Source organism: Schistocerca nitens, chromosome 4, assembly GCF_023898315.1.
Source record: "Schistocerca nitens isolate TAMUIC-IGC-003100 chromosome 4, iqSchNite1.1, whole genome shotgun sequence".
In the NCBI taxonomy this organism is placed as follows: Eukaryota; Metazoa; Arthropoda; class Insecta; order Orthoptera; family Acrididae; genus Schistocerca; species Schistocerca nitens.
Window position 1 is genome coordinate 329,119,098 of NC_064617.1, and position 13,194 is coordinate 329,132,291.

The 13,194-nt window shown below is 44.3% G+C and overlaps 1 protein-coding gene across 1 annotated transcript in view; it reads right to left on the minus strand.

Annotated features, from left to right (window-relative positions):
* Positions 1-11,234, minus strand: part of LOC126252283 (potassium voltage-gated channel subfamily KQT member 1-like) — a 307,638-nt gene extending 296,404 nt beyond the window's left edge. Inside the window, exons 1-2 of the mRNA XM_049953157.1 lie at positions 11,161-11,234; positions 10,881-10,971 (exon numbers count right to left, since the gene is read on the minus strand). Coding sequence (XP_049809114.1) covers positions 10,881-10,971; positions 11,161-11,234 — 165 coding nt within the window. The remainder of the gene's footprint in view (positions 1-10,880; positions 10,972-11,160) is intronic.
* Between the last annotated feature and the right edge of the window lie 1,960 nt (positions 11,235-13,194).

The following is a 13,194-nucleotide window of genomic DNA, read 5'->3' on the forward strand; positions in this document are numbered from 1 at the left end:
GTCCTCCTCTGCGAGAGCGTTCCTGGTAGACCTAGGATTGAAAAGGATATTGTCTTGCGTTCCACCAACCAAGGGATGCACTATTTTAACATATTTTAACCTTAGTTATGTATCCTTTGTGGACGCACATTTTAATGTATGTATAGCGATTTTTTTTTCTGAGAATTTCTTTTGGTTCGCCGGCCAGGGTGGCCGAGCGGTTCTAGGCGCTACTGTCGCAGGTTCGAATCCTACCTCGGGCATGGATGTTTGTGATGTCCTTAGGTTAGTTAGGTTTAAGTAGTTCTAAATTCTAGGGGACTGATGACCTTAGAAGTCCCATAATGCTCAGAGCCATTTTTGTGGGATCCTTACCAGACAGGACTGAAGAAGGACATCGAAAAAGTCCATATAAAGGCAACTCGTTTTATATTGTCGTGAATTAGAGGAGAGAATGCTACGGATACGATAAGAGAGTTCGGGTGGCGATTGTTACATCAAAGTTGTTTTTCGATGCGGCGAGATCTTTTCATGAAATTTCAGTCACCGACTTTCTCCTCTGAGTGCGTAAATATTTAACTGTTGCCAACCTACACGGGGAGAAATGACAATCGTAATAAAATGTGAAAAATCAGAGCTCTTAGGGAAAGATTTAAGTGTTCATTTTTCCCATATGTTGTTAGTGCACGGTAGGGAAACAGTCTGAAGGTGTTCGGAGAACCCTCTGCCAGGCACTTAAGTATGAATCGCAGAGCAGTCAAATAGATGTAGATGAAGAACAGGTCGGAGAGAGCAATGACTTCGAAAGTGGAGTAGTCATTGGATGTCACCTGAGTAACAGATCCATCAGGAACATTTCATCACCTCTAAAGCTACCCAAGATGACTGTTGGTGATGAGACTGAGGCAGAAACGCAAAAAAATGTTCAAATGTGTGTGAAATCTTATGGGACTTAACTGCTAAGGTCATCAGTCCCTAAGCTTACACATTTCTTAACCTAAATTATCCTAAGGACAAACACATACCCATGCCCGAGGGAGGACTCGAACCTCCGCCGGGATCAGCCGCACAGTCTATGACTGCAGCGCCTAAGACCGCTCGGCTAAACCCGCGCGGCGCAGAAACGCGAAACCGCACTCACAGCTTAACCATTATCTGCCAAACCTCAGGTACTGACGGACGGGGACTGTCGAGCAGTGTCGAAGGAGTTATAAGGAAACATCACTCGTAAGTTCCACAGTGTTGCCAACAGTCCAGTAACACAATGACTGTGCTTACGGAGGTAAGAACAGTGTGGTACAATGATCGACCGGCTCCTCATACGACGCACATTTCTATAGTCAATGCTAAGTGACGCTCGATGTGCTGTGAAGAGAGACGCCAATGGGCAGTGGATGACTGGAAACGAATAATTTAGCGTCATGAATGGCGCTACACCCTGCGGCAGTCCGACAGAATAATCTGGGTTTCGCGAATGCCTGGAGAACGTGAAATTCCGACAGTGAAGTAAAGGGGAGGAAGTGTTGCGGTACGGGGGTGTTTTACAGGGTTAATAGTGTATTCCCCTTAACGCGCTTAAAAAACACAAAATTCGGGAGAATATGAACACGTTTCCCAGCGTTGTGTACCGGCTATAGGAGAGGAACAGTTCGGAGACGGTGACTGATTGTACCAGCACGACATTCAGCCTGCGAAAAAGCAGCATCTGTGAGGCAAGACAATGCTATTTGGACAATAACGTTCCTGAAATGGGCTGGCCTGCTTAGAGTCCGAACCTGAACGCAGCAGAACACCTTTTGGATGAGTTAGAACGTCTATTTCATTATTGACCCTGGCCAGTACTACAACCTACTCTGGTTTCGACCGTTGAGGAAGATTGGGCTGCCATTGCTTCACAGATATTCGAACAGATCATTGAAAGATTCCCCAACAGAGTTCAAGCCGTTACAAAGATGAGCTGGTTGCACCATATTAATGCCCACGAATAAGTGCAGGGATACTTTTCACCAAATAGTGTATATTAAAGAAATGAATGTCGTTTCCATCCGTAAACCATTGGTTGGTTTGATCTTTTCTCTATTTTAACTTTCATAAGCAAGGTTGAAAAAACTAATTTCTTCAGCATAGCTGTTAGAATTTCGTTTAATTTTGTTTAAAGACGAATTTCTCAATAGATTGGCAAAATATAAAACAAAACGAAGAGCAAAATATATTCCGCTTAATATAAAATGAAAATGGGACATTTCAAGAAGCAAGCTTTGAATCCTTTATGGCGGAGATTATGATCTACTTTGCTTTTCTGATCCATTCCTATTACACAGTCTTCAAGTGCAAGAGATGTAAACTGCTGTGTTTCGTATTCTTCAGACAAAGTGTACAGTCAGTGTTTAATGATTTTCCCGAATGTTTACAATCATTTCCGGCCGCTATGCTGTACAAAACCGCTCTAACTCAGTCACTGCGAACAATGTGTTCAATGGCTTCGCCTGCCGGGAAACCCTGACAATCGAGTTAAAAAAATGGCCCAGAGCGCCGGCAGAAGGCCCGCCAATCGATTGTTTGAACGTTACAGGTGCTGCCACCTGTTGAGCATCGTTAGCACTGCACACTAATTAGCTAACCGCCTGAAACCACAGAGCGCGCGCGCAAATGAATCGCCGCAGAGCGGCGCGGCGCCGGTTGTAACGTATGCTAATAGGGCGGCCCAATAACAAAATTTGCTCAACCGTTTGCGAGCATAGCTGTTACAGTCCGAAATTCGTGAGCTACCAGCTCAGCTCGACTAGTTGGTAAAGTGGAAAGAGAGAGAGAGAGAGAGAGAGAGAGAGTGAGAGAGAATTGCCAGAAGTGTTCGATTAGTAGTATCATAAAACTTATAAGGATTCAGGAGCCAACCAATACACTCCCCCCCACACCCTGTTATTTAAAGAATCGAATTCCCTTGCATAAAATGGTATTAAACGTATGATTACTCTGTAAAGGAGTTAATACGTTGAATATTTGACGTTGAGCATGGAAATGGGAAACGTTTAGAATATATGTGAAATTATGTTTGAAATTTGTTCACGCAAGAAATGCTCGTTGCACACTTAATGTATGAGCAGATCTGCGGATGCTGAGATTAATTTTATGTTATGGCAGTATGGAACGTTAATCATAGGTTCAATTTTTGCCAAAAGAGAGTCCTGATGACCGTGAAGGTGTTACCGAAACCGGTTAACGGCTAAAGGTCAGACCAGCCGTTGCCCCACTCTTCATACGAAACAGAAGAAGGTTATTCAAAAAAGACGAATCACACCTGTAGGAGGAGACGGATACAATGCAATCAGGGCTGCAAATATAACGGAAAAAAATCGCAACGCCCATAAGGAGTTGTGGGACATAAACTAAAGTTTGCAAACGCATTTCTACATGATGTTTAATCAAACTTTGCGCTGGTCGCAGAAGAATGGCGATAGTAGCGGCACAATGCGGAAGCGAATCAGCATTTGCTCTAAATACACGCTATAACGGTCGTGAACGTTAGTTACCTTGAGGTTGGACTCTGTGAGTTGGTGTTAGTCAAGAATGTCTTTAAGGCATCACAGACGCCATTAACAACACCGCACTGAGTCTGGACGAGATCGAGTCATAGGGCAACGTGGAGCTGTATTTTACTTCTGCGATATTGCAGAATGACTTGGCAGGAAGGTAGCCACTATACATGACTCAAGACAGCGGTGGTCACGAAAATGTACGGTCACAACAAGATCGGGCTCCGGACAGTCACTTGGCATCACCGAGGAGGAAGACCATCGGGTTCGGCGTATGGCTGTGGCGCATCGTACTACATTTGCAGCAGCAATTTGAGCAGCAGGTGGCACCACAGTGACACAACGAACTGTTACAAATAGGTTGCGTCAAGGACAGCTCCGAGCCAGAAGCTCTGTACAAAATCGCTCCAAAGAGGAAAGGCCGCTGGACCTGATGGGATACCAGTTCGATTTTACACAGAGTACGCGAAGGAACTTGCCCCCCTTCTTGCAGCGGTGTACCGTAGGTCTCTAGAAGAGCGTAGCGTTCCAAAGGACTGGAAAAGGGCCCAGGTCATCCCCGTTTTCAAGAAGGGACGACGAACAGATGTGCAGAACTATAGACCTATATCTCTAACGTCGATCAGTTGTAGAATTTTGGAACACGTATTATGTTCGAGGATAAGGACTTTTCTGGAGACTAGAAATCTACTCTGTAGGAATCAGCGTGGGTTTCCAAAAAAGACGATCCTGTGAAACCCAGCTCGCACTATTCGTCCACGAGACTCAGAGGGCCATAGGCACGGGTTCCCAGCTAGATGCCGTGTTTCTTGACTTCCGCAAGTCGTTCGATACAGTTCCCCACAGTCGTTTAATGAACAAAGTTTGAGCATATGGACTATCAGACGAATTGTGTGATTGGATTGAAGAGTTCCCAGGTAACAGAACGCAGCATGTCATTCTCAATGGAGAGAAGTCTTCTAAAGTAAGAGTGATTTCAGGTGTGCCGTAGGGGAGTGTCGTAGGACCGTTGCTATTCACAATATACATAAATGACCTTGTGGATACAATCGGAAGTTCACTGAGGCTTTTTGCGGATGATGCTGTGGTATATCGAGAGGTTGTAACAATGGAAAATTGTATTGAAATGCAGGACGATCTGCAGCGAATTGACGTTTGTTGCAGGGAATGGCAATTGAATCTCAATGTAGACAAGTGTAAAGTGCTGCGAATACATAGAAAGATAGATCCCTTATCATTTAACTACAATATAGCAGGTCAGCAACTGGAAGCAGTTAATTCCATAAATTATCTGGGAGTACGCATTAGGAGTGATTTAAAATGGAATGATCATATAAAGTTGATCGTCGGTAAAGTAGATGCCAGACTGAGATTCATTGGAAGAATCCTAAGGAAATGCAATCCGAAAACAAAGGAAGTAGGTTACAGTACACTTGTTCACCCACTGCTTGAATACTGCTCACCAGTGTGGGATCCGTACCAGATAGGGTTGATAGAAGAGATAGAGAAGATCCAACGGAGAGCAGCACGCTTCGTTACAGGATCATTTAGTAATCGCGAAAGCGTTACGGAGATGATAGATAAACTCCAGTGGAAGACTCTGCAGGAGAGACGCTCAGTAGCTCGGCACGGGCTTTTGTTGAAGTTTCGAGAACATACCTTCACCGAGGAGTCAAGCAGTATATTGCTCCCTCCTACGTATATCTCGCGAAGAGACCACGAGAATAAAATCAGAGAGATTAGAGCCCACATAGAGGCATACCGACAATCTTTCTTTCTACGAACAATACGAGACTGGAATAGAAGGGAGAACCGATAGAGGTACTCAAAGTACCCTCCGCCATACACCGCCGGGTGGCTTGCGGAGGGGGATGTAGATGTAGATGTAGACCCCAAACCGCCCCAATTTGCAACTTCAGCTGTGTGAAGCGAGAGCTTATCGGACGGTAAGGTGGAGGTCTGTTGTGTTTTCTGATGAAAGCTTGTTCTGCCTCGCTGCAAGTGGTGGCCATGTCTTGTTTAGAAGGAGGGTAGCTGAAGGACTGCAACCAAGCTGTCTGTATGCTAGGCACACTGGAGCAGTACCTGGAATTATGGTTTGGGGCGCGTATTCGTATGATAGCAGGAGCACTCTTGTGGTTATCCCATGCACTCTGACTACAAATTTGTACATCAGGCTGTGATTCCACCTGTTGTGCTGACATTCATAGGGTGTTTTCCAATACGATAACGCCCGCCCACATACCGCAGTTGCAACCCAACATGCTCTACAGAATGTCGACACGTTGCCTCCACCTGCTCGATCACCAGATCTGTCTCCAATCGAGTACATATGGAACATCATCGGACAACTTCAGCGTCATCCACAAACAGCATTGACCGATGTAGTGCAACAGGGATGGAACCTCCACCTCACAAACCGACATCCGGCACCTGTACAACACAACGAATGGAAGTTTGCATGCTTGAATTCAACAATCTGGTGGTTACACCGGTTGTTAATGTACCAGGATTTCACATTTGTAACGCGTCCATTAACCCGTGGTCTTGCAATGTTAATCACTTAATAAGTTACCTAGACAAATATATTCCCGAACTGTCATCACTCTACATTAATTATTTTTTGGTGTTGCGACTTTTTTCCGTCAGCATAGGATAGTGGCTCCCCGTTTACGATCCACTCACCTGGGAACACTGTTTTACCTTTTCATAATTCCTGGCCTAACAGGGAACAAGAGGTATTTCAAAACAGAATCAAACACTGCAGAGGGATGTTTGGGACAGAACACCGGTAAGGCGATCTACAGGGTGTTTCAAAAATGACCGGTATATTTGAAACGGCAATAAAAACTAAACGAGCAGCGATAGAAATACACCGTTTGTTGCAATATGCTTGGGACAACAGTACATTTTCAGGCGGACAAACTTTCGAAATTACAGTAGTTACAATTTTCAACAACAGATGGCGCTGCAAGTGATGTGAAAGATATAGAAGACAACGCAGTCTGTGGGTGCGCCATTCTGTACGTCGTCTTTCTGCTGTAAGCGTGTGCTGTTCACAACGTGCAAGTGTGCTGTAGACAACATGGTTTATTCCTTGGAACAGAGGATTTTTCTGGTGTTGGAATTCCACCGCCTAGAACACAGTGTTGTTGCAACAAGACGAAGTTTTCAACGGAGGTTTAATGTAACCAAAGGACCGAAAAGCGATACAATAAAGGATCTGTTTGAAAAATTTCAACGGACTGGGAACGTGACGGATGAACGTGCTGGAAAGGTAGGGCGACCGCGTACGGCAATCACAGAGGGCAACGCGCAGCTAGTGCAGCAGGTGATCCAACAGCGGCCTCGGGTTTCCCTTTGCCGTGTTGCAGCTGCGGTCCAAATGACGACAACGTCCACGTATCGTCTCATGCGCCAGAGTTTACACCTCTATCCATACAAAATTCAAACGTGGCAACCCCTCAGCGCTGCTACCATTGCTGCACGAGAGACATTCGCTAACGATATAGTGCACAGGATTGATGACGGCGATATGCATGTGGGCAGCATTTGGTTTACTGACGAAGCTTATTTTTACCTGGACGGCTTCGTCAATAAACAGAACTGGCGCATATGGGGAACCGAAAAGCCCCATGTTGCAGCCCCATCGTCCCTGCATCCTCAAAAAGTACTGGTCTGGGCCGCCATGTCTTCCAAAGGAATCATTGGCCCATTTTTCAGATCCGAAACGATTACTGCATCACGCTATCTGGACATTCTTCGTGAATTTGTGGCGGTACAAACTGCCTTAGACGACACTGCGAACACCTCGTGGTTTATGCAAGATGGTGCCCGGCCACATCGCACGGCCGACGTCTTTAATTTCCTGAATGAATATTTCGATGATCGTGTGATTGCTTTGGGCTATCCGAAACATACAGGAGGCGGCGTGGATTGGCCTCCCTATTCGCCAGACATGAACCCCTGTGACTTCTTTCTGTGGGGACACTTGAAAGACCAGGTGTACCGCCAGAATCCAGAAACAATTGAACAGCTGAAGCAGTACATCTCATCTGCATGTGAAGCCATTCCGCCAGACACGTTGTCAAAGGTTTCGGGTAATTTCATTCAGAGACTACGCCATATTATTGCTACGCATGGTGGATATGTGGAAAATATCGTACTATAGAGTTTCCCAGACCGCAGCGCTATCTGTTGTTGAAAATTGTAACTACTGTAATTTCGAAAGTTTGTCTGCCTGAAAATGTACTGTTGTCCCAAGCATATTGCAACAAACGGTGTATTTCTATCGCTGCTCGTTTAGTTTTTATTGCCGTTTCAAATATACCGGTCATTTTTGAAACACCCTGTACATGACGACACTGCTTCGCATGGAATGTGCAGCCTTGTCAAGGGGCCGTTCTGTGGCAGCAACGAACGAAAAATTGGGAAACAGATTAGAACAAACGGATTGTCTAATGTGTCAGAATTTTTTGGCTACAGGTACCGGACAACGTGATTCAGAATCAGTAACTGGTTGGAACATTCCAGAACGGCACGTGGTGTGTGGCCTCTCGAAATCTACATGTATTACCTGGCCACTGCTGTCACGAACTTGAAAGTCAGACTTTCTGGCCAGTCTAATCTAGCCAGCGTCTGGAGCGTACTTAAGATTTCCAGAGAAAGAATATTACGGAGATACCTGTTGAAATAAAATGGACAAAAATAATCCACACCTCTTGACAGAACGCGAATTTTTGAGGCTTGTCCGCTCTGTAAAGCAGCATATACGGCGATCTACATCTACATCTACACTCCGTAAAAACCAACTGACGGTGTGTGGAGGAGGGCACTTCTGCTGTCGCTACTTAATCCCCCCATTCCATTCGCTCTAATTCCTCGGACTTTTTCGTCCTGGTCACTTCGCGAGATTTATGCGGGAGAATGTAATAGGCTGTGCGAGTCTTTACGGAACGTACTCTTTCGGATGTTGTTGAACATTTCCGAAACGTTCTTACGCCGACTAGACGATCCGCGACCAAGCACGCCAATCTTTGCTGGACGTTGTCTATTTCGTCTATTAATCCAACGTGGTAAGGGGCCCAGACCGATAATCAGTATTCAAGAATCGGTCGAACAAGCGTTTTGTAAGTCACTTCATTTGTGGATCAATTATATTTCCTTAAGGTTCTTCCTGTGAATCTGAGTCTGACATCTGATTTTCTTCCTGTATGTTTTATGATGTCACTGCACTTACATGTAAGGTCACTCCAGTAGGCTACTCCTAGATATTGAGGTAGTTTCCGTTTCCAATAATTTGACACCAATAGTGTAAATGTATAGTAGTGGACTTCCTCTTCCATGCATGCGCTGCATGTTACTTTTATTCACGTCCAGGGTCAACTTCCGCCTTCGATCACGCCCCACAAGGGCGCTAAACAGGGGAGCTGAGAAGGCATAAACATCCTCTGCTTCAGCGGATCAAATTCGTATTTCGTGGAATGGTTTGGAACGGTGTATACTGGTTTCAGCCTACACATCGGAACAAAAACTGCGGTCGTACGGCGTGCGATTACATTCAGTGGGGTTGCTGGCCAACGATGACGTTAAGACAAGGGTTGAATCTTCTGGGGAGGGGGCGGAGGCTGTCATCATCGTCAATGTGTGTGTGTGTGTGTGTGTAATGCAAACACATTAGCGTATTTTTATTAATGATATAAAGCATGAAGTCGCACTAAATATTCAAATATTTTCGTGCAGCGTGGAGCAGACGACATGCTGTTAACCAAAAAATCTATGTAACGAAAAATGTGAGTCATCTGAAGATGTGCATGGTAGCCCGAAACCGTATATGGCAGTAAAATAAAACATCCAAATAATCAAAAGCTGGTCGCTTCATTCACCAACTTCTAATTAGTACTATATACGTATATGCTACATATATACTATGTAAGTATATACGTGTGTACTATATACGTACAGAATAGCTCTGAAGTATTCGTTTTGCTTTGTATACTTAGTTGTGTCAAAGTTCATCTCTTTGGGATCCGAATACAGAACCTACACTACAGAGCATGTTGTAATATCACTTCATTCTTTTGGCTTTCACTCTTAGATATTTTCGTGTGTCGTCTCAAACATCGACCACAGTGGAACCTCGTTCATCCGGCCCTCAATAATCCAGATCTCCGGTTCATCCGAATCGTTTTTATCAAGTACAGTAGCTGTAAAGTATTCGATACTTCGGAAGTAATAAAACAAAAATAGATGACAACAATCACTAAATTTAAGTTCAGCTAGCCGGCATACACACACCGTGTCACGGTATCATTTAACAAGTTGACGTGTACAGTACTGCAATACCTCTGTTTTTTGCCAGAGTAAAATCAACATCAAAGAGAAAGAAGGTGGTATCGTGGACAAAAAATTATACGTACTGCACAAGATGAACGAAGAAGAACCGTTGAAAACATTGTTGCTGATTTTTGTGTTCGAACTTCAACGGTGTCAGACTGGTAGAATAATCTGGAACCAGTCATTTGTCACTTTTTTGACGCGGGTCGTACACTGGATGAATAATTTTGTTGCAATCCCGACCCTGGGGAGATCAGTGAAGCATTTGAAAACATTCCAAGATGTTTATACGTAGGTGCTATAAATATAAAGGACTTGGCTGTGATTTAACAATGACGCTGGCTACGGTAAGATCCGATAACAAAATTATCGCTGTTTGTTCGTCTGCGGACAATGACGATAGTGATAATTGATTATCTGACAAAGCTGGCGCTTACTCTGAAGACATAATGACACATAACAGAGGCAACAACGCAGCTGGAAAATATAATGCTTTACACGGAACGCAAGCCGCAACGAATTTTGACCGACACTAATCCTGATGAAATACCTGCGTAATCGCGCTGCACATAAATGACTTAATAAACTGACTAAGAAGAAAGTTTCCGATCATTTAAGTGAACAAATCTCATTGTATTTTTTCAATATTCGCTCAGAATTTATTTAACCATAATGCATAAATCGGGTGTTTACGTGAGAATAAGTATAATGCGTGGTTTTATGCCATTTAACCAATCTCATTTTAGTATTTTCTGAATTTTCCGATAATCTGGATGACCTGCGGTCCCACCTAGCTGAAGATAAAAGAGGTGTTATGTCTTGCAAAACAATGATGTTGTCCCTAACATGAGAAAAGCACCTTAGGTACTCCGACACAACAGTTATAAAAAATTATACTATTTTCCAGTATACAATTGTTGAATGTTGCTTTACTTTACTCAGATAAAATAATTCGCGACAAACTCACCGCAGTATAGTTATGAGAGAGACACCGTAGTCTACAATAAAAAACGGAAAAAATTGGTGACTCACCATCCAGAAGAGAGTGGCGTTGGCGAAGGTTCCGTACTCTTCTATGGTGGAGAGGACGCTGAAGATGAGGCAGACGAGGACCAGCATGAACCTGAAAGAGATTGGTATATAGTCAGTGTAACGAAACAGAGAGCACAGCAGGCGAGAGAAGAAAGCTGAATGTGGAAATACAAATGGAAATGTGCATTACATTGCCTACGAATTAGAACGAGCTTTATTTGACCTCACTGTGCTAGCTGCAACTTCATCCAGTCCTTAGAAGCAATATCCTTTTGTGTACCTGGAATCAATCCCAGCTATTTCGTGTGGCAACCAAATGTCCTGCCGGCTCAACCACGGTGTGGACGATGTCATTAGACAGATGTAGTATCACACATAGGTTAATGTGCGGATGTACAGGGTGCGGAAATACGAGGTGCATTCAAGTTCTAAGGCCTCCGATTCTTTTTCTAATTATCTACTCACCCGAAATCGATGAAACTGGCGTTACTTCTCGACGTAATCGCCCTGCAGACGTACACATTTTTCACAACGCTGACGCCATGATTCCATGGCAGCGGCGAAGGCTTCTTTAGGAGTCTGTTTTGACCACTGGAAAATCGCTGAGGCAATAGCAGCACGGCTGGTGAATGTGCGGCCACGGAGTGTGTCTTTCATTGTTGGGAAAACCCAAAAGTCACTAGGAGCCAGGTCAGGTCAGTAGGGAGCATGAGGAATCACTTCAAAGTTGTTATCACGAAGAAACTGTTGCGTAACGTTAGCTCGATGTGCGGGTGCGTTGTCTTGGTGAAACAGCACACGCGCAGCCCTTCCTGGACGTTTTTGTTGCAGTGGAGGAAGGAATTTGTTCTTCAAAACATTTTCGTAGGATGCACCTGTTACCGTAGTGCCCTTTGGAACGCAATGGGTAAGAATTACGCCCTCGCTGTCCCAGAACATGGACACCATCATTTTTTCAGCACTGGCGGTTACCCGAAATTTTTTTGGTGGCGGTGAATCTGTGTGAATCCATTGAGCTGACTGGCGCTTTGTTTCTGGATTGAAAAATGGCATCCACGTCTCATCCATTGTCACAACCGACGAAAAGAAAGTCCCATTCATGCTGTCGTTGCGCGTCAACATTGCTTGGCAACATTCCACACGGGCAGCCATGTGGTCGTCCGTCAGCATTCGTGGCACCCACCTGGATGACACTTTTCGCATTTTCAGGTCGTCATGCAGGATTGTGTGCACAGAACCCACAGAAATGCCAACTCTGGAGGCGATCTGTTCAACAGTCATTCGGCGATCCCCCAAAACAATTCTCTCCACTTTCTCGATCATGTCGTCAGACCGGCTTGTGGGAGCCCGAGGTTGTTTCGGTTTGTTGTCACACGATGTTCTGCCTTCATTAAAGTGTCGCACCCACGAACGCACTTTCGACACATCCATAACTCCATCACCACATGTCTCCTTCAACTGCCAATGAATTCCAATTGGTTTCACACCACGCAAATTCAGAAAACGAATGATTGCACACTGCTCAAGTAAGGAAAACGTCGCCATTTTAAGTATTTAAAACAGTTCTCATTCTCGCCACTGGCGGTAAAATTCCATCTGCCGTACGGTGCTGCCATCTCTGGGATGTATTGACAATGAACATGGCCTCATTTTAAAACAATGCGCATGTTTCTATCTCCTTCCGGTCCGGAGAAAAAAATCAGAGGCCTTAGAACTTGAATGCACCTCGTATTACTTCCACAAACGTTGAGAAGTTGATCAAAAAGAACCCATTATCAACACTTCGTCTTTTATAGCTGGAAGGTGGTGACCCATCATACAATTCAATCTACAGTCAGTCTCCATTTCCCCCGGTGTTCTGCATCTCGGGGAGCTGGCCCCATGTTTGGTGTAACTTCTCCATTAATCGTCTTAATGGTCTTGCCCGCAATGTTTCCCTTCGACTTCGCATTGGATGATCTTCCTTTCCAAGTTATCCTCATGTCGTCCAACTATGTGACCAATGAACTGCAGGATTCGCTTGAAACAAATACTGGACAAACTTTTCTCCAAACTGAGTTCTTAAAGGACTGATTTGTTGGTTCGTTTGTCCATCCATGATATTCTCAGCAGCTTCCTATATGTCAGATCTCACAGGTATTAGTTGTATTGCAGTCCCCTTAAGTTACAGTCCACATCTCAGCTCCATAAAGTAAAACTAAAAATAAACTATTTGAACATAAAATAGTGTAATTACGAGTACTGAAGAGGACAGTAACACAACGTTCCATCAGTAAAATAATTTTCGTTTAGGCAATGGACTAAATGTTGTTTG